The sequence below is a fragment of the Elgaria multicarinata genome, chromosome 1, assembly GCF_023053635.1.
Source record: "Elgaria multicarinata webbii isolate HBS135686 ecotype San Diego chromosome 1, rElgMul1.1.pri, whole genome shotgun sequence".
NCBI lineage: Eukaryota > Metazoa > Chordata > Lepidosauria > Squamata > Anguidae > Elgaria > Elgaria multicarinata.
The window spans coordinates 60,822,935-60,846,015 of NC_086171.1; the positions used below are offsets into that span (position 1 = coordinate 60,822,935).

At 41.7% G+C, this 23,081-nt stretch overlaps 1 protein-coding gene across 1 annotated transcript in view; it reads left to right on the forward strand.

Annotated features, from left to right (window-relative positions):
- The window catches only part of CNTNAP2 (contactin associated protein 2), a 1,454,514-nt gene that overhangs the window by 527,880 nt on the left and 903,553 nt on the right, over positions 1-23,081 (forward strand). Inside the window, exon 2 of the mRNA XM_063129070.1 lies at positions 2,521-2,640. Within this exon, the coding sequence (XP_062985140.1) occupies positions 2,521-2,640 (120 nt within the window). The remainder of the gene's footprint in view (positions 1-2,520; positions 2,641-23,081) is intronic.

The following is a 23,081-nucleotide window of genomic DNA, read 5'->3' on the forward strand; positions in this document are numbered from 1 at the left end:
CGTGGAGAATGTGGACAGGGAGACATTTCTCTCTCTCTCTCTCTCTGTCATAATACTAGAACCCAATGGGGTCATCAAGGCAGATGATACGAAGTACTCATTCTCACACTGCATAGTTAAGCTATGAAATTTGCTACCACAAGATGTAGTAATGGCTATCAACTTGGATGGCTTTAAAGGGGATTAGATAATTCCTGGAGGAGAAGGGTATCAATGGCTACTCGTTCCGATGCTTATGTGCTACTTCCAGTTTCAGAGGCAGTAAGCCATTATTATTATTATTATTATTATTATTATTATTATTATTATTATTATTTCTTACCCACCTCTCCATTTTGATTGAGGTGGGGATCAACAGTAAATATAAAATACATAAAACTGAATTAAGAACATAATATACCTTGTTAAAACATCATAAAAAATTATTATTATTATTTATTTATTTATATAGCGCCAACAATGTACTTGGTGCTGTACAGAATATACAAATAAAACAGCAATATATTCTTAAAACATCCTAAAATTGCTGGGGAGCATGGGTGGGAGGGAGCTGTTGCACCCATGTCCTGCTTGTGGGTTTCTGGTTGACAATTGTGGCCTTTTCTACACCTCCCAGCCTTCTGGGAGAGAGGGGGAGGATCTCACAATATCCTGATTGCGAGATCTTCCCCCAGGGTGCACACATGGTACATGACATGCCAGGAGGAAAAAGGCATGTTACGGGCACCATCTTCCCCCCATGAGCGGGGCCGGTCGCGCAAGAGCGAGGCCCCACTCCAGTGAAAAAGTGAGTACTTAAAAACAAACAAACCTGAAACTGCTCCCCAAGCCCCCTCCCTGCCATCCCAGGCATGGCAAAATTGCTGCCACCCTCTCCCCGATGGGCATGGAGCCACACTGCATGGCTCAGTGCCCATTTCTGGTGCCATTTCCTGCGGTCTCGGGATGGTCCCAAGACCGTGGGAAGAATCAGGTTTTCCCAGGTTTTCTTTACCCCTGGGAAAACCCGTGCCCATCCCCCCTGCCCCTGGGAGTCCCTGTGCATCATTTGGACACACAAGGATTAGGCCATGACCAGCCCGGATTATTGGGCTGGTGTAGACATGGCCTGTGTGAATAGAGTGCTGGACCAGATGGACCCTTGGGCCATAGATAGACCTAAGGTTTATCCCTGGATCGTCCAGGGGTCAAACCTGTTCATCTAGGTGACACACAGGGGATCCAGTGCTCAGGCAGGGGTGAACCCTGGATGATACCAGGATAAACCTTAGGTCTAGCTGTGGCCAAAGTCTGATCCAGCATGGCTCATCTTATGTTCTTTTGACAACTAGACAAGGGATGAGTGAGAATTCAACTTTACTAAAATATGCAGATTTCTTCATATTTGGAATGGAAAGATTTTAAAAATACAAATGTGGGAGATAGGGAAATTGACAAATTTCTCCATCCAGGCCCAGGGCTTTGGGTGTTTAGTCTTAAAAGTCTGAGTTTGAGTCCCTGTGTATTCAACCATGGTTGTGGTGCTAAATTACGGTCGCCACCTCTTTTTCTCTGATAGGTTCCTCATTATTAATAACTCTATGTCAGGTATGGACATCCCAAAGCTGGAAAATAGCTATAGATATTGAATCTGGCTGGTGCAGAAGGGTGAGAATTTCATTTCAGTTTGTTTTGGATAAGAAGTTACCAAAATTCTCAAAGTTTGTCATATTTGGAACAGACGAAACTTGAGATTTAAAAATTCAAATGTGGGCGAAAGCAAAACTGACAAATTCATCCATCCCTACACTAGACGTCCACCCTTAGACTATGTATGGCAGGACATAATTATGGAACAGTGACTTTTGAAGTGTATTGTGGACACTCCTAGAGTTCTTTGGAGGCTTATCAGGGATTTGTCAATGAGAAGAGCAGGAATGGCAGTGACTTGGCCTGATCTGCTGCAGTAGGACACCTGTATGAGAGACTTGGGTAGTTTCTAGGTCCCAGATTTCATTCAAGCAGGGCAATAGCAAGGGCCAACAGGTCTAGGCAGTACTTGGTCTATACTAACACATTACCCCAAAACTGTAGCAATAAGCTAGAATTCCATGGCAGACAAGCCTATATGGAAAGGGTTCCTTCAGTTACAAAGCTGGCAAAAGTATAATTTAATTGTTGTTAGAGGTGTTTGTATTTCAGAATGAAATAGAATTTCATTGTACTCAACAATCATTTCATTGTTAACTTCAGTGTGGTGTGAATCACATCCCTTGGGATATTTGACTTGTAGCAGGATGTTCTGGTCAAAATGATACTTTTCTTAAGGCAGCATGTTCTTAACATATAAGGGCACAATCCTATGCAAAAAAAAAAAATGTCCTGCGATTCCCAGCATTCTCCACCAGCATGGGAGTTTTAGGACTTTTTCCTGTCCAAACATGCATAGGATCACACCCTAACTCTGTTTTAAAATGTATTTTTGAGCCATGAGTCCATACATGCATCTATAAAAAAATACCATTCTTCTCTGTCTTTCAGAAAAATGCGACGAACCTTTGGTCTCTGGCCTAGCCCCTTCCTTCTTCAGCAGTTCATCATCCATGCCTTCTCCATCAAATAGCTATGCGCCAGGGTTTGCAAAGCTAAACAAAAGAGGAGGTAAGAGAACATTTTATTGGGGATGCTGTTATATTCATGTCAATTGCAAATGGCATCTGCTAAGTCAATATAATGCGGTGGTGGCATTCATTTTTAAATCATTTTTTTTAATGAAAAGGTATTTCAAGAGGATTGGGACCAATGAAAGATGGACTTCCACCACAGGGTAGAGTTAAATTGCTTGAACTTGTGATAGAGGTATGCTTTGTAAGCTGTCTTGAGGACTTCTTCACAATCCACTGGGGGGTGGAGTAGAATTCTGAGGAGAAAATAGAGTAGGGAGTTTTATTTCTCCTCTTCCAAAGCAGATCTACACCTTGTGTCAAATCATTTTGAACGTGGAATAAAACCCAGGAGGTAACACTATGGAAAGCGGTATATTGAATGTGATGTATCCCAATAGTTATCACTGTACTGATACACTGCTATACAGCACTAGTGTAGATTTAGCCCCAGTGTGCATTGGCCTTGATCCAAACTGGGTTCCTGCGCAATTACACTAAAGTTAAAAAACAAAAACCACTGCACACACTAGGTAAAACCACCACACACAGCTACACACTGCACAATTAATGTTACCCGTAGTTGGGACCTGTAAAGGAACTTTTAGAATTGGCTTTTAAAGAGATGTTAAAGGGCTAAATATAGAACCAATGTTTCTCCTGTGAATGTTATTGGGCTGATTACTCAGGCCTGTGTCACCTGGTTGCCTGTCACAAGTGAGAACTGCTTGCATGCAACCAAATGGACATTTTCAAGAAATCGGAAAAGGGTTAAGTTGTTTTTGTTTTCCTTTCAGGTTGGCAATGTGCCTTAGGTAAATAGTGGCTGGGCAGGAGGCTACTAAAATTCCTAGTGGGCAAGTAACTTTAGTAGGTCAATTGACGAGACTAGATTAACACAGCCGTTACCCAACCAGGCCATGACATCCAGCAGTCACCTCATGGAGGAGGAGGCTGCATGAACTAGGAGTGTTCCATGGCACAAAACATTGCATGTACTTGGTTCTTTCCCCCTGTCTCCTCGTTAGAGGAAATGCATCACTAACAATGACTGTCAGCAGTTGGACAACTTTGTGATTGCTACACGGCTTGTCTCTCTCCATGAAAGGGTTTTCTATTTATAGAAAAAATAAACAATTGGAAGGTCATGGCAACTGATGCAAACGCAAATCACCCTGACAGTCTATGTTTCGTGTCCCCTCTGCCTATCTGTTGTTGCTCATCTTTACGGAGCATGAAAAAACAACATCTCTCCCCAGAGGGTGTATGCGTTTCATTGAGATCAGATTATAATGCAATCTCATTGAACGAATGTAGCTCCAGAACAACCAAGTTAGGAAGCAGGCAATCATTTCTTCACAGAGTTGAAGGTGGCATTATAGAAACACGTTGTCTGTGATGTGATCAGGTAGTATGGTTATTCAAGGTTCCAGGTCCATTTGAGAAAGAGCACATCCTGAGCATGTCTCCAGGACATGCAGCTGCCATCTTGCCTGCCCTGAGACCTACAATACAGCTTAGCCTTCTGAAATATGGTTTGTGAGGATGCACGAGAGAGCCTCTTCCTGAGGGACACCCAGTATGTGGAATTCTCCAGCAAGAGATTAGGTTGCGTCCTCAGCCCTTTTCAGGTGTTTTAGCCCTCACACAATTAGAATCACAGGAGGGGAGGGGAGAGCAAAGATACACTTGCTGGCTCCCCTGCGTCACAATCTGCTCACCCAACTATACCACCTTCCCCATGTTAGAGGGCCAAGATCTTCTTTGGGGAGCTTGCTCTACACAAGTAGGGTCCCCACATGATTTTGAACCCTGCACAGGTTGTGGAAGAATTCTTATACACTTGTCAAGCTGCCTGCTACTCCAAACTTGCTGCCCCCTTCACTTGAAAGCACGCTTATTGATGGCAATGTTAATGGCAGTAGTGGTAGTAGTGGCAGCATCGCTCTGAGTGTTGTGAGAGAGAAGGGGGGAGGTCTCCTTCTTTCCATCCCTTTCCAGTTGGTACCTGGGGGTGTGTGCACACCATGTAGGCCCTTGCAGCTCTTGGGTAATAGAGTTTCTTGAAGGGTTACTGCCACTGTACTAACTTCGTTTTCCAAGTACCACGAGGGCTAATGTGGCAAACCAGCAACAGGTGCTGGCCAGGGAGAAGAGGGAGAAGTCACTCCTGTGCTGTCACCATGGCCAGAGTGCTGCTGATGCCAATGACAATAGCACCAGAAGGTGCAGCTTAAATGGAAGGGAGAGGTATGGGATTGGTTTACTTGATTGGGTTGAGGACCTGGAGGCTGGCTGGCTGGAATGAAAGCTCACTGGATGCAAGGGGCAGGCTTTGGGAGCTTTCTGGGGGAGGGATGGTTAGATTTCAATTGGCTCAGAAATAAAGCAAGCCATTTTGAGTGAGAGATAAGCTAGAGTTCCTGGCTCACACGTCACAGAAAACAACATAGCTGCCCTTGGGTGCAGTAGAAATGACTGCAGACCATACCAGAGGCGCATGCTACCACATTCACAACAACCCAAGGTACAAAATATCCTACAAAAACTGGGTTGCTATGACGTGCCTGGCCAATGTTCCAGCCTTATGTAAATGTTTATTCTCAAAACCTAATTTTAAGCAACAGAAAGAATAGATTTGGGTTTTGCTGAGGAAATCTGTTGATGGAAGGACAAAAGCAATACAGGGCAGGAACTACAGTACTGCTTTATAATGGTTTATAACAGTATTGACAACTTAAATGTGGCTTCTGCAGAAGCTCATTCTGTTGAAACAATTAAAGCATATAAAATAATTATTATTAAATGTGGCTAATAAACAGCATACAATGCTTGGTTTTCTCTTTGATCAGCAAATGATTTGAAATTCATCAACTTAGCTTCATTAAAGTATTGCAATTAACAGTTTAATTAAGGATGCTTCTACTAGCATGTTTCGGTGTGTACATGTTTTGTATTTTTCATATGATTGCAGGTGTTTGACAGTGGTATATTTGTCCATGGACTGAAATCTCAAATAAAGGTGGTAGGAGTTTATGCCCTAAGGCAAACTTTTAGTTCTGTCTGGACTTCACAAAGGGAGTGCTCTAGGATCGCTTAGCATGGATAAATTAGTGTATTATAAGAAGAATTCCGGACAAATATTCATCTGATTGAAAGTGATAGAACTTATTTGTTGCAACTAGCTTGTTCTATTGGTAGCAATGGGACTTTGTCAAGGTCTTATTCTGGTTGTACTTTTATATTGTGGTTTTAAGCTTCCATTTTTTAAATTTTATGCTGTAGCTTGTGGTTTTAATTTTTGTGAACTGACCAGAGTACTTCGGCTATCGGGTGGTATAGAAATGAAATGAAAAGAATAAATAAATACTGTTAGCTGGATTGTGGACATTGTATTGAGGCTTAATCCTATGCATGCTTAGATAGATAAAAGTCCTTCAGCTAGTAGGAACACAACCCATAGTATTGTGCCCTAAGAGAGACAGAGAGAGAGGGCCTTTCTCCATGCCCGACAACATAGCAAGGAAGTAGTGATGAGTGGCTAATAAGGAACATATCTGCTCAAAATTATAACCATTTTGTGTTTCACTGTGCTAAAGGGGGTGGGGACGGGAGAAATAATGGGCTTAAAATTAAGCTGTTTTTCTTTTCCAAACAGAAGAGTGCAGCTATTATCCGCATTTCAGTCTTCACAATTAGACTTTTATTATTCCCAAGCAATTTGGAGTTACTCAGTATGATGGAGCATATTATTAATAATCATCTTTTCTTTTGCAAGAAATCTAGTATGCCACAAAACACATCTGCGCTAGAAGGAATAGACTGACAAAAAAAAAACCCCACCTAATTGCAGGGGGGAAATAAGATGAAATATCTGCTTCCCATCTTCATATTGTTTTGCTTTGGTTTTGCGCTCGAAATAAAAGTCTGTCACTGTCGAATGTGCACATCAAACTCACAAGAGTTAAGGATTATGTGCATGCAACAGAGATATGTGGTTGCACAAACAAAAAAACAAAGACCCTAAACTAAGCAGATTTACGCAATCGTTTTATATATTGCATTCATAATTTGATCTGCTTCTACTAATCAGAAAGCAACTATATAGGCTAGGGGTGGGGAAGTTGTGGGGTACAACTCCCATCAGCTCTAGGTAGCATAGTCACTGGTGAATGATGGTAGTTGTAGGTTAAAAATACCTAAAGGGCTACAAGTTGCCGACCTCTAATATAGGCCGTTGACTCCTGTCCACTAGAATGATGACGCCTAGGGTATTTTGTATATAAACAGGATATAAATTGAATAAGTAATAAATTGAATAAATAATGGAACCATCATCACCTAGTAGTGCGGGAAAGGTACCCTGCACATGTTCAGATATCTCTGGTGGCTTCTCTCCCCTTTGATGTTCCCAAGCTAATACAGAGGCTCAGAATCGCTTTTGGCACAATCAGAGCCTTGGTGACCTCTCTATAAAGCATCCTGGGGGCCTGCTCAGAAGTTGAAGCATTAGCACCTCTAGTAATAAAATAATGAAAGCATAGGCGTGCACCTTTCATTAGGGCATGCACCCAAGGTTTTATGTTTTTAAATTATTTTTATTCATTTATTTATTAAACACTGTAGACACTTGCCCTACTCCGCTTTCGGCTTGCCTGACAGTTGCAGGTGAGGGGTGGGGTGGGGGGGTGGGGGAATGAGGAGATGTTCCTCAAGCCACAGCATAGGTGGGGCTTTGTGGTGACATTGGCTGGAGAAGGGGCATACAAGGTAATATGCACCTTCAGCACCCTTCCTCCTGGCCTCTTTGATATGCAGCTCCAGGAGCAATGGCACACTGTCAGAGGTGGTGGTAGCAGAGCAGCTGGAGGGCTCCTCCTGCCAGGCATGCAACATTTCAGTGTGACGTGCACTGGTATAATTTACACTCGCCTCTGTTGGTGTGAGGTCGGTTGGTGCAGCCGCTCCAGCAGAGGCCTAGTGGCTGAGGGGGCGCAGCTCCCAGCAGAAAGGCTGCCACCAGATAAATTCCTTTTCGCTCCTGTTGCCAGGAGCAATGGTGCTCTCTTAGAGGCAGCGGTTCTTCAGCACAGTGGCAGAGCAGCTAGAGGGCAGCCGGAGAGCTGTTCTCACTACATCTGGATCCCTATTAAATGGCCCCCTCACAGCACTTCCTGCTTGAGACATTAGGGTGTCTCAAGTAGTAAGACACCCCTTGCAGTAGCACAAAGTGGAACAGCTTTTTTTCACATGCCATACCAGATCCCCTACTTGTTTTAGTAGTTCAGAGCAGCTGTGCACAGAGCTCAATCATCCCCACCCAAAGCCAGTAATTGCCCCACTGGGGAAAAAATGTACAGGCACCATACCTGTCAGAAATTTAATAGTGTCTCCTCTAGTTTGACTCGTTCACATATAAATGGTATATTAACTGGGAACGATCAAAACTCTGTTTGGGCCCAAACAGCTAATGCAGATGGTTTCTAATACGATGAAAATCATCGACAGCGTAGTGTAGTAGCTGGAATGTCAAGCTAAGACAAAGGAGAAAGAAGTTTAAGTTCCCACTCAGTCATGAAGCTCACTGGGTGACCTTGGGGAATTCGCTATCTCAGCTTAACCCACTTCACCAGGTTATTGTGAGATAAAAAGAGAGATGGAGAGATACATGTACACTGCCTTAAGGTGAGGGTGAAAAGTAATAAACGAAACTATATGAAGAATTGCCCTCTTTTGATTTGCGGCTTCTTAACTTGATATTAGCATCTGTCTGAAACTAGCAGGTGGATATGCAGAAACCCTCAGAGGCCTCATCTACACCAAGCAGGATATTGCACTATGAACGTGGTATGTAAAAGGCAGGAGCCACGCCAAGCAGGATATAGTGGAATGAAAGTGGTATATGGTGTGTGTTAATGGGCCCCAACAGTTGTCAGTGCACTTCAATACCACTATAAAGCAGTAGTGTGGCTCCTGCATTTTATATACCACTTTCATACCACTTTCATAGTGCACTATCCTGCTTGGTATAGTTGAGGCCTTATTTTACTGAAAATTCCTTGGATATTTCACACAATGAGGAACCACTAAACTCTGTTCAACATTTCATATTAAGGAAAACTCTGGCAGCTTATGACTTTGGCCCAGCCTCTTGCTGTTTTTGTTCCTCCTTGAAATTCCTTTAAAGACCTTCCACCAATATTGGTAAAGAGGTAAATTGAGGACTTCTGCTTTAGCAAACATCAACAATCATTTAGTGTAGTAGAACATAGGTGTACTTAGTTTAAGTTGTTGCAAATTTCCCCTTTTCATGGGAAATCATCACGCTTCTATCTGCTTTCAGAAAATAAATACAACTGAAGTTTACAAAATATTTTATCCAAATTTATCAGGCAACTCTAGATTGCCACTTTGAGGGCCTTTTTGTAGGTCTCTAAACAGACTTGACCTTGGGGGAGCTAGGGGTGGCAACGGCCGACAGAAAGCTCTGGCATGAGCTGGTCCATGAAGTCACGAAGAATCGGAGACGACAGAACGAATAAACAACAACAAACAGGAACATACAAATATAATATTTAGATGCCCGTTCCGTGTTTTTCTAGCAGTTTTAGCATACTAGGATCTGGAATAGTTCCACCCCAGGTTTGATCTCTAGCGCTCACTTTACACAAGCTACTCAGGCTGCTGTGAAAGATTCTGGTAGGCCTCAGTGTATGTACTTTAATTCTAGAGCCATTGTACTAAAACCATATTCTGCTTAGACAGAGCATCTTTCTGCATTTTCCTAGGTCCCTGAAGAATCTTATGACATCTACCTAACTAAAATTATTTCTAGGCTGCTTTTGGTGGAGCCCTTATTTATAAATAACTTTATAACTAAAAAGAATGTATCATGACTGTTTAGGCAACACGCTATGCCCTGGCTAGGCCGCTAACCCCTTTGCAGCAAATGGTTAGTGGATGTGTTTAAATCGTGGTCATGTAGCCACCACGGTTAGAAATGGTTCGCATGACATGCTATGTCTTGATTCACACAACGCTCTAAGCCATTACGTTTAGCTCAAAATGCTTAATCACTGGGGCTTAGTGTGTCTTCTAAACAAGATCAATGTAAAATTAGGGTGCAGTGTAATAACCATCTTCCTTCAAACACACAGAGCTTTATTCTGTGGATCAAAACAAAAGAAAAAGAAAAAAGAAAGAAAGAGAAAAAGATTAGAGTTAACTTAAGGGAACCATTTTTAGTGGCTTCCAGAAACTGTCGTTGCTGGAATGTGCTAGAGAGAGTAATACAATTATGCTTTTTATTATATGTAATAAATATGAATTGCCTCTATTATTTTAAGTGGTTTCAATTAAAATTTAGGGGCACTTTTCCTCAAATACTTTCAGGTCATTTTAAAGAAAGGCTTTAACTATTTACAGGAGCAAATACTTTGTGTACTAGTTAGAGAACTATTAGCACATTTCTTTCTTTTGCAGTAGGGCAACAATTGGCAGCTGCGCCTTATGTAAAATGTCACATTTTATACATTAGTATTATCTCCATGGCAAATGGTAGGGTGTTGTAGGCATTATGATAGACTGGCACTTGGAAGGTTTGAGCACTATTAAAATTGCAATGGATGTACAAGAAGAAAGCTATTTTTATTCAGCCCTATTGAGATCGCATAGAGAACTTCCCAGTGAACGTTTTATTAGATATTGCTATCTGTCACACTCACTCTCCACAACCTGTTAGGGCCATCATTAAGGATGTCAAACAGGTCAAGATACTTTCCAGAGTACTCAAGAATGTCTCCCTGCATGGTAGGCTGAGCTTCAGATGGCCAAAGTAGCTGTGTGATAAATCCATGTCAGAAAGCAGTAGGATGAACAAGAAGGAAGCAGAACAGTCCCAACCATTCTAGGGGTGTTGTCTGGTGCCTAAAGGTAAAACAGAAAGGAAAGGTAAAGGAAGGAAGATAAGACATGGAAGGAAGGAAGGAAGGAAGGAAGGAAGGAAGGAAGGAAGGAAGGAGGGAGGGAGGGAGGGAGGCAGGGAGGGAGCACACTGATACAGTGGAAGGTATGAAGACAGCAGCTAGGGAGGCCAATTATGAATCTCCAAAAGAGAGGAAATACATCACCAACAATCTGCATAACATTTGCATCTCATATTTCACAATAGTGGAGAAGACTGACTAGGGCCTAATCTACACCAAGCAGGATATTGCACTATGAAAGTGGTATGAAAGCAGTATATAAAAGGCAGGAGCCACACCAAGCAGGATGTGTGAAAGTGGTATATGGGCCCCAACAGTTGTCAGTGCACTTCAGTACTGCAGTAAAGCAGTAGTGTGGCTCCTGCATTTATATACTGCTTTCATACTGCTTTCATAGTGCAATAACTTGCTTGGTGTAGATTAGGCCTAGGTGACTTGTGTGCCTGCTCAGTCTTAGGGATGCACGAGAATTCCATTTGGGATGCGGGTGAAAACAATGGATTTTTCTGGTTTGGCCTTGTGGATTTTGTTCCATTTCCATCCGCTGGCATTGACTCAATCTGTAGCGAGTCGAGCCAATACATGGATTCCTGGCGGGGTTTTTTTAATGGCAGCAATTTGTGCAATCCCCACCCCACTCCAGAACTTGAAATTTGCTCAAGTTCTGGAATGGGGTGTTGTTGTTGTTGTTGTTATTATTATCAATCTTCTGTAAGTGCACATGATCACAAGTCCACCTATCTGCTATGTAGCCCCACAGGTACATGTTCTCCTCTTCTCAAAATCCTTGTCAGTTTCATCCTCTCCACACAAAACTTCCTTTAGCCTAGCAGAGCCATATTCCATACTTGCATTGGCTGCCTATACATTTCCAAGCCCAATTCAAGGTGCTGGTTTTAACCTATAAATCCTTACATGGCTTGGGACCACAATACCTGATGGAACGCCTCTCCCGACATGAACCTACCCGTACACTGAGCTCAACATCTAAGGTCCTCCTCCGAGTGCCTACTCTGAGGGAAGCTCGGAGGATGGCAACAAGGGAGAGGGCCTTTTCAGTGGTGGCCCCCCAATTATGGAATGATCTCCCCGATGAGGCTCGCCTGGCGCCAACATTGTTATCTTTTCGGCACCAGGTCAATACTTTTCTCTTCATCCAGGCATTTAACAGCATTTAACAACATATGCTAAGTTTGTTTGTTTCTTAATGGACCCCAGAAATGTTGTTGTTTAAAAATGGATACTGTTTTATACTGTTGTTTTATATTTTTTGATGGTTTTAAATTTTGTATACTTTTTAATGTCCACTGTTTTTAACTTTTGTAAACTGCCCAGAGAGCGTCAGCTATGGGGCGATATATAAATTTAATAAATAAATAAATAAATAAATAAATAGTCAGTTGTGCCCCGTCCTTTGCCCTGAGGAAGTGCTGAAGTGGAGGATGAAATTGACTAGTTCTTTGACAAGTAGTGTATGGAGAAGATAAAACTGACAGGAGTATTGACAAGAGGGGAATATGCCTCTGTGAAGCTACATAGCAGTACGGATGGACAGACATCCATTTGGTACCTGTGGGTGCTCACCAAGCCTCTGCCGCTGATTCCCCACCCCCAGACATGCATGGCGAGCGGAAGTGCACCCAATGAATGGGTCTGGCAGCTGCCCCATAGCGAGCCACCATGGCCTAATCTACACCAAGCAGGATATTGCACTATGAAAATGGTATGAAAGTGGTATATAAAAGGAGCCACACTACTGCTTTATAGTGGTATTGAAGTGCACTAACAACTGTTGGGACCCACTGACACATACCATATATTGCTTTTATAGAACTATATCCTGCTTGGTGTGGCGTCTGCCTTTTATATACCACGTTCATAGTGAAATATCCTGCTTGGTGTAGATTATGCCATATGCATAGAAATAGAAGCTGGGGGATTTCTGTAAAAGTAATGTTTAACAAACGTTGGCCGCTCATACTTCACATAGAAGAACATTAGCAGATATCAAGCATAATAACCAACATTTTAAGTTGGAAATATGTGACAATCCTAAGAGGTTCACAAACTTTTTCTCACCACTGTAAAGATCTTTGATATCAAATCCCCAAATAATGGGAAGAAGAGATATGGGAGCTTGAAAGATCAAATAAAAAACCATTGCAGCAGTTAATCAAAGAGTAGATGTAGAATGAAAGATTTGGACTTGAATCCTAAGATAAATTAAGGAAGTTCAGGGAAACAGTTTCTTCTCTCTCCCGCATCTGTTCTCTGCAGCCACCTTCAATCCCCTCCTGCAAAGCTTCTGTGGAGGATTTGTGTGGCCTCCTAAACATTTTTGGGTTAGGGGGATCTTGGTGAATGAGGAGTTGGGAAACCCCTTCCATGAACTTTAGTCTCATCTTATGATCCAAGCAGTAGAGGCTGATGACTCCAATTTTGGTGGGGCTGTAAATCCATTTGGAGTTTTAATCAGAACCAGCCAAAACTCAAAAGGACATACCCAAGATTTTGAACCCTATCCCCAAAGTAGGTTCTGCTCTTTTAGATTTCTGGCCCATTCTGACTGAAACCAAGAGTGGATTTACAGCCCCACTGAAATCAGAGTCACCAGCCTCCACTGGAACCATGACCAATTGTAGTCAATTGCTCTTGCCTCCAGCAGCCTCCAACACTGTCCCATGTTGTTCAGGAGGGACCCTGAGCTTCCAGGAAGGGTTTTCAGGTAGCACAGAGGTGAGGGGAGGATGGGAAACTTTCCTTCCCTGACCTTCCTTAAGTTAACTTACCTTAGGATCCAAACCTCAGAAGTAGTAAGATAGAATGGATGGAGACATTCGAGAAGAGAAGCATAACAACATTTGGAAATAGCCTAAATATGTGGGATGAAGAAGAGAGATGAAAGAAAGCTAAGTCCAACATTGAGCACAAAAAGAACAGAGGCACCATCTGCTTTGAAATTTGCTAGATGAAGTGTTAGAGAAATAGACATAGAGAAAGAGCATCGAAATGTTAGCTGAAGTCACACAAACTCTGATGGGATCATCAGAAGATGAAGTTCCAAATCAAAAGAGTTACAAGATAAGAAGAGAAGCCCAGTGGCCTCCAATATTTAAAAGAAGAAAGGGGGGAAAGATGAAAGCAATAAGAAAACCCTCCCAAAATATGATTGGAAAACTGACAGACAGGTGGAAATCAAAATGTGAATAGACAATATGTCTAACAAGTAAAGAGGAGACAGAGTTGCAGAAGGTGGTGAGAAATAATAAAAAAGCATCAGAATTCGGAAAAATCTGCATACCTTACCCAACCCTTCCAGATGGTTTATACTATACCTCCCAGCATCCCTGATCTTTGCCCATTTTGGCTGGGGTTGTTGGAAGGTGTAGTCCGAAACATCTGACGCACACAAGGTTGGGGAAGGCTGCTGTTCATGTTTGAAAAAAGATTCTCAATAGGCAGCATTGAAGGCCGAATACTGAGTATCACCACCTGGCCCACTAATTGCTAGTCACCCCCACCAAAACCAGAGCTCAGATATTGGAGGAAAAGAGAGGGGAGAAAAGTATGTGATGGGCGCATGACTAAGGCTGGGAGGCAGGGAGAAAATTTGAAATCTGGAAAATTACTCTCAAAATGAGAATTTGGAGCCGCTACAAATATCAGGAGAACATATCATTTCTTGATTTGGAACATTTATAGCCAGCCTTTCCATATTAAACTTTCAAAGGAGCTAATAGCAATAACACTGATGATGAATAAAACTATTGTCTATTTGAATAAGTTAAAGTAATCCATTCACTCACAAAAGTCCCAACTAAAAGAGCATAAGAGCAGTAATATGATAAAAGTGTAATGAACCACAGTAGGAGAGCAGGAAAACAGCAAGAAAGACAGTAGTGACCAAAATGAGATGTACATCATCCAGTCCAGGAGAATAAAATTGCCTTAACCTGGCACTGAAAAGTCAATAGAGCAGGTGAGACGTGAGTGTCTCTGGGGAAGGTTCCACAACCAGGGTACCACCACAGAAAAGGACCTGTCTCTTCAGTCACTGTCCTCCTAATCTCTCAAGATAGGGACACTGAAAGAGGGCCTCTGATGGACAATTGTGAGACAGCAGCTTCATACAGTTTTTTATCTTTTTTGCCAGAACTGGATCAAAATTTCAAGCTAGGTACAGATAGACACATGTAGGTCATGTACACTAAGTACCACACTAAGTGCACCACACTAAGTAGGAAAGAAGAGAGGAGGTAGTGGTGAAGTTGGCATTGGCTTCAACCATTCTGCAATCTGTTGACTAGTCAAAACACCTATCTTAAACACCCAAATAATCTGGTTTGGGTGGGTTAGGGGGAACATTGAAGCCAGAGTGATAATGGAAATGTAACAGAATTCTGAGGAGTTTCAGCAGTATGAAAGCAGCAGAACGTTTCAACTGCAGAAGACAGTACTCACCATGCTGCTGAAAACCAGTTTGTCCCTACACACAACTGGATCTCCAATATAAATGTTTTAAAAGTGGGGTAGGGGGTTATTTAGGAGCCTATCCATAGAAATGGTATCAACAGGGCAAAAAGAAGAGAACAAAATTAAACTACTAAATCTCCATTTATTTTATTAGTGTTATTTATTTTTAAATTAGAAATATTGCCTTTCTTATTGCCTTGTTGTAATTGTAAAGCGAAGAGATCATTGAGGCCTATCTTCTTAGCACCTGGTGCGCAATTTGATAGAGCTAGCTTATTATTTGTAAGGCAAATTCATTTTAAAAATGAGAGGTCTCTGTGATTAAGTAATTTTTAAAACCCTTAGCTAATAATCCTTGTGTTACTTCAGAGTGATCATTCAGTGTCAAGTATTAATGAAAGAAGGGAATTTAGTATAATGCATAAGATTATTATGATGGCAGTGCAAATGTTGATTGCTGTTCTAGCAGAAAGAGGTGAACCCAAAGACTTATGAATTTGAGATGAGGAAATAGGCCCATTTGTCTTTGTTTCCCCCAGTGGATAGTACAGGGATGTAACTCTGCTACTACTATATTGTATAGATTTCAAATTGTGTCATATTTGTGATAAATGTGTTTGGAGTGTTCTGCCAAAACTATATCATGTATTGCCGCTGTTTCTTGATGTGTCCATCTGTAATGTGTTCTTCACTGGACCTTGGACATCACTGGACCTTGTGTTCAAATCTCATTTCAGTGATGTGCTCCTTAAGGATGAAATGCTATACACACTTACCTGAGAGTAAGCCCCATTGAACTCCATGGGACTTACTTCCTAGTCGATGTGCATAGGACTGCACTGTAAGTGACTGTAAGTGACTTCTTCACTCTCAGCCTCGTTCTCAATCCTCCATTTCCACAATGAACATCATAAGGATTTGCCTCAGGTTTTGTTTTGAGGAGGCATGAGAATTGGACTGCAAAGCATTTGTACGCATTTCCTTCGGTTGGTCATATCTATGTTTCCATTCAGTCAGTCATTGACATCAGTGGGAGCACTTCCTCTGTATTTGTAGACAGAGTAGGCTGCTTTGTAGACACATTTGCCTGAATACCTCCTCCCAGCCTAGTCTGTATTCCTCTTCTCATGTTGACTATCTGCAGCTGCTACAGGAAGATTTAGAAGAGTTCACAGGGTGCTTCCAAAAGGTACAGAAATGGGGACATCAAAGATTTCTTTCCACGTGGATCAAGTTATGTAATGAGAGTCCAGTTAATAACCTTTCCATAAGTACAAAGAGTTGTTTTTATGTTGTGGTAGATTTATGGCACTGTCACACTTGCCCACATGCAAGGAGAACAGAGAAGGCAACTAGCTCCATTAGGGACTAATGAAGGCCTCCCGTTCCTTACCATGCCACCTTAGTGCCTGCCCACTCTGGGTTTCTATGGAGACTAGCCTGCCTGTGAGGTGAGAAAGGCCTAACACTGAGCTGTGTGACTGAGTGTGCATAGACAGCCGTTGCAGGTCAGCACAAAGGCAGCCTGGAAATTCATACGGCCTCTCTAACAAAGCAATTTCGCACCACACTCTTTGCATGTCAAGTTAGAAGAATTGCACCACTGGCCGCAACATTTATTTTCACAGAGTACACTTCTCATGTGATAGTGAATCAAGGTAAGACTTCTTGTCCAAATGTACCAGATGGAGGCCCCCATTTTCTTTCTGGTAAGAAAAAATACAAAAGGAGCTGTGGGAAAATGTGGGAGTGTTATAAATGGAAGAAAACGTTGTCTGGGACTCTCACCAAATTCCATGGATGGGGCGGTGTGGTTGCGTACTAAATTCTCATCTGGAAGCACCTTCAGTTGTCTGTGGAAAGTCTTATTTTAATGCTCTCGGGACAACAAGCTCTCTCTCGTCTATAGAGAAAATAATGCAATGTCAAAAAAAAAACCCTTATAAAAACCAAAATGAAAACAAAGTCATTAATAATGGACCATGCCAAAGGCAAAAGGGACATGGCAGAAATACCAGACCATTTGATCTTCAAGCTCTGACTGCTAGTAACTAGGCCTTTGGAGAGGCATTTCAATCTTTTAGAATGGGAGACAGAGAGAGAGAGAGAAACTGCACAGAAGCCAGAGAACCACCAAAGGATTGGTGGTTGGGGAAAGGGGTGGGGCCAAAGGAAGAGGGCAGGGCCTTCTGGGGAAACTCAAAGGACTAGATTGGGATCCCAAGAGACCTGGATTTGGCCCCTGGGTGCTGCATCCCTAGTTTACTGTGTCTTGCACACTGTTCACATTTGTGTCTTCTTCTTCTTCCTCTTCCTCTAAGTAAAGTGAAGCTAGCATACAAAATAAATTAAACTATATTTTGTAGCATTTTTACAAATTGTTGTAAACTGCCCAGAGAGCTGGTATAGAAATGAAATAAATTATTATTATTATTATTATTATTATTATTATTATTATTATTATTATTATTATTCCATCCTTGCAACGTGTCCCTGAGGATAGATTGAGGTGAGAGATGATTACTTCTCACAGGTAAGGCAACCCACTGAGTTTTATTGCTGACTGGGAATTCAAACCCAAGTCCACTGCCTTATCTATATTGGCACTCCATTTAAGAGGAGGCACAGGGGACCTAATCCAGATCATAAAATCCATCCTACCTGCTAGGTCTTGGGAGGCAATTGGGAGAAGGTATTCATATGAATCTACCCTTAATATAGGAGAGCTAAGAGAACTCATTTTTTTTCTTCTTCCTAAGCTCTGTCCTGAAGCACGGAGAGATAATTCACACCCTCGTTCTCTCTCTCCGTCATATACACACACAAAGGGATGTGGAAATCATCAAAACTTGCGCTCATCAAAGTTCTCCAAATTCCACCTACGCTTGTTTTGACTCAGATCAGTATCAGATTGCAAGCTTTGTTTTTTCCCTTTTAATATGAAAACCCAGGCATATTTTGTGCATGTTTTTTTCCAAACAGACTCATCGATTGTATGCATCTTTGAAATGTACACCTTCTTCTTCCGTCGACAAAAGTGTGCATTTACATATATATTTTTTATGCCCGTCTTTCAAATGCACGCATGCAGTCGAACACATTTTTGGGATCCATGAATCACATTGCGAGCTTGGAAATGTACAGATGTCAACTGCAGATAATGTCTGAGTCCATTTTCAGTCCGGAAGGTGCGAACTGGGTAAATCCTGATCTAAAACCAGCTGAAATGAATTTCTCATTCGTCCATACACACAGGCACACATATACTCTGCTAATGCCTCTGTCAATCTTCACAGTCCCCCTCCAGTTTTAGTGTGGCCAAGCCCTTGCTGCCAGACCCCCGGCCTTTTCCGTAACGGTCACAACTCAGCTCTCTTGCCTAAAAGGCCCGGAAGGTCGCCTGCCAGCCAGCTACTTGATAGAGACGTTGCATATGGCATTTTAAAGCGCTTGCAGAGCAGAGCTGAAATTCCCTTCTGATGCGATTGTCAATGAGGGTGTTTGTGTGTGTGCATGTTTTCATTTGTAACTGGAAGCAGAGCAGATGGCAAAGGCATAGCTCACTGTGATGTGTCAGTTAAAATAACCAAAGCTACTAAATGCTTGTTTGCCAGTGGGGACTCTTTCTAGGGAGGCATTGTCTTCTCGGCTTTGAATACAGTTACTCCAAATGCTGCCGATTGGCTCTGCGAACGTGTTTATCTCACGTTCGCTATCAGCCATTGCCATCCTCTGCTTTTGTTCATTAGGGCAGACGGATCATTGATTTGGCGTTGAGCCCCATTAAGAAGCCTGGCAAGGCAATGAGCATTGAGGAATGCCTACCTTACCGTGGGGATTCATTCTAATTGGACTCACTGTAAGGCTGATCTAATGGGAACATTGCAGTTTTGGATAACAGCATTGCTTTGATTTTCCTTCTCTTTTTCTTTTTAAGAAATGCACATAGCTCCAGAGTAAGATAGAATAGGTAATGCAATATTGATGAAGAATACTTTATCTCAAGTACATGTAGCTTACAGGTTTTAAATTAGAGTTAATTTATAAAATTCAGTTATTACGTTTTATGTCCCTAGTATTTTTAAGGTCAGCAAGTATTCAGACTTTCGCAGTGAAAAGTGTACTAGAATCGAGAAGGACTGGCTGGGTATAGCATTTAATTTCCAGTCCTTACACATGCTTTAATCTGACACCGCAAGGCCATGGCTAGAGCTACCGGGTCTAGCATGACGGAAGATGGAGGAGCTTGCAATATGGTTATCGCGAGATCTCCCCCTGGTCTACACGCAGTGCGCGATGTCCTAGGAGGAAGAGGACATCGCGCCCACCATTTTTTTGTTTTTAAAGGAGATGGAGCGCACGAACGCTCGAGCGAAAAACAGTTAATTTTTAAAATACATAAATAAATAAATTTCCCACTCACCCCAGCCCACCAATGAGCTCTGTGCCCCCTGCCCTTCTCCCGTCTCCCCGCGGTTACTCGCGAGGAGCCAGGACAAACCGTAATGCCCAGCCACACATTCCGCAGTCTCAGGATCATCCTGAGACTGTGGGAAAACCCGTGAAAAAAGGGTAGGTCGATGTCCCAGGGAAAGGGAGGAATCATCCCTCCCTGCTCCTGGGATCCCCTGTGTGTCATGTGAATGCACAGGGATGATCCCGGGGCGATCCCCGGGATATCGCCCCGTCTAGCTATGGCCCAATATCCAGATTTAGACACTTGCAGTTGGAAAATTTTCATATTGAGACTGGGGTGGTGGGGCGGAGGGGATTCTTGTCCAAACTTGTATCTGCTACAAAAACGTCTTAGCTTTATAGTGATTTTTCAGGGGTGAACCTATTGGTCCAATCAGAGTGCAAACAGGAAGCAGCGAATTAGCTTCATTGCATTGTTATTCAAAGAAATCCGATTGGCTGTCTCATGCAGCATCACAGCGGGTCACAGATATAAGCAGAGATCTGCAAGCTCAATGTGACAAACATAGTATTGGGCTTCAGAGTAGGATGACTTGATATCGGCGGGCTGCTGCAAGGCAGTCACTTGCACTATGTGAGGGAGTAGCTCCTGCTTTACAGAAGGTGCAAGCCCTTGCAGATGTCGCCGTCTGCTTCTCCTTGCACAGGTTGGCTGTTTGAGGGCCAAAACAGACATTACTGTAAACCTACATCTAACAGCTATGTTTTTCCTTCTTCATTTTTACTGAAGAGTAGGTGCAGCAGGGGTGGGTGGGGGCAGGGAGCTGTTCTAGATTAGGACCCTAGTTTGGCAGGGATTTAAAATCTAGATCCTGCCCAGACCCCCGTGCTTACTCCACATTAAAGAAAAAGATGACTTTAAGGTATAGAAACAAAGCTAATGTAAGCTCCTGTGAGGAATGGATCCCAGAAGGAAAATTCTTTGCTCAATCTTGCTTTTCCCTCAACTTATCCCAGGAGTGTGTACCTGATGAAAGAACTGTCCTTAATCCTCAGATCAATAGAGGTTACACATTTCACAAGCCAAATGAACAAAGTAATCAACTTCCCTAAATTACACTGCTTGAAAGATCAAATAGTACCACAGAACTTCCCATCGATCTCCTACGTGCGTATCTAGCAAAGGTGTGACATATGCCCTCCCTTTGGAGCTGGTCACTGTTCTCTTCTCACACTAGCAGATTCAGCAATACCAAATACAGATTGATTCTCTTCCATTTGTTGCCTTTTACTATTCGTTCCTATTAAAATACTTTCCTTTCAGTTCCCCCGGACTGAAGTTTTAGGGGGGAAAAATTTCTTCGGATGCCTAGAAAATATATTGATAAGTGGCATGTTAACCAAATCCATCTCAACACTGAAAATGTATCATGGCTGAAGAAGGGAATTAAACGAAGTTTTCAGTAGTACAGGTCTAACACTGTGCCCATTGCACTGCACTGCCTCCTTGATAAAGGAGAAGCCATAACATATTTTATGGCTTCTACGCCATTAATCAGCTTTGTTACTGAAGAAGTAGGATATAACTTCTTACTTTGGATTAATACCTCAATCTAGGAATGTATGAAAAACTCATTGCAGTTCGCTTTTGACCAGAATTTACCCAGTTTTCTCCCATAATGTGGGATGTCAATGAAATCTGAAACAGATTGAAGTCACTTTGGAGTTCTGTGAATCTGATCTGCAGATTCTGCAGCTGAATGGCATTTTCCGAGTCACATGGATTCCACAGAGATGGACCATTTTAAAAATATTTCTAGAATTGCATGTAAATTTAGTCATAAAAAATACGAATGTTGCTAGAAATACACTAATATATGCATCATTCACTTTTTTAAAAAACAACCCCACTACAGTTGATACATCTGTGATCTCTCTTTAGACTCCATGATATAGTATTCTTTCTTTTTTTACATTCTGCTCATTGATTGTACACTGAGCTAAGAAAAATATATGAAATACCACATGCCAGCAAATATTCCGTAAATTGGAGCAGACGTTTTTGGCACACTCTTCTGATGGTGGGAGGGGGGGAATCGAATTCCATGAATGAGCAGACAATGGAATGAAAGATACTTGTCAATCTGCCAGACACACACAAAATAGATTAAACAAAATCCATACATCCCTACCGAGAACCAAACATGCAGCTGAATGCATTTCTGAGCTTGCAATGCAAGTTGCAGAACACAAACAAATGTGTGCAAAAACTATACATTTGAAAAATGCAGTTGAAAAACATGTACTTTTGAAAAATGTGCACAAGCAGGATTTAATCAACGGAAGAACAGTCTATAAATAAATTTTAACTTGATGTTTTAAATTTGTAATTTTGCATTGCTACTGTTTTTATCTGGTTGAGCTTTTATATTGTATTTTATATTATGGTTTTATATTGTTGTTTTATACTTTGAATGTTTTTAATTTTTGTGAACCGCCCAGAGAGCTCCGGCTATTGGGCGGTATAGAAATGTAATTAATAAATAATAAATAAATAAATAAGAAAATATATACATTATAAAAGTGTGTCCATAATGATCTGTACATTTGAAAAAATGCAAACAAAATAAGCCCATTTTTTGTGTGCAAAAAGAAAAAAAGCTCACAATCTGATATGGACATGAGTCCGAATGAGCGTTGGCATGGAATCTGCTGATTTTGCTGATTCACACATCCCAACATTGGCCACGTTAGTTTATATTCACAACTATAAACACAACAGTTGCCAACAATATGTATGAAACATACTTGAAATTCTTTGGAGAATACAGAATTTCATCTATGTACAGTATGCTGTGTATTTTTTTTTTAATTTGCTACATTTGTACCAACTTTCATACATACAGGAAGCTCATTTTAGCCACATTTAGGTAGGCTGAGCTGAGAGACAGTAGTCTGTCCCAATCTATGCTGTGAACTTCATGGCTGAAAGGAGAATGAAGCTTCCTAAAAGCTTTATAGTGCTTTGTAAATCAGTAAGGAGGAGTGAGGTAAGTCTAGCTCCCCCACACACCTTTTTTTTGCAGTTGCAAAAGTCAGTTGCCTATTTGTGCATGTTTGTCCAACAAAGGGAGTTCTTTTCTCCAATGATTCAAATGCACAGTAGAAAAAAAAACTTAACCCTTCCACCATCAACATATTCATGATAGGTTGAAAGCCGTTTTATTGTTCCTAGCATTGGTAAATGTTTCAGTTGTTAAAACACCACTCTCAGTATAAGAGCTGCAAGTCTCATTTACCCACTGAAACAAGGGATTAAATCCAATACTAGGCCTTCTTAGAGTAGACCTATTGAAAGGACTTAGTTTATTTATTTTATTTATTTATTTATTACATTTCTATACCGTCCAATAGCCGGAGCTATTGGTTAACCTAAGTCCCATTCATTTCAATGGGTCTACTTTAAGTAGGACTAGTGTTGGATTTAACCCAGGGCTTGAAATAGATCCTAAGAAGTTTCAATTACAGAATGAACACACCTTTAACACCTGCACTTCAACCCTTA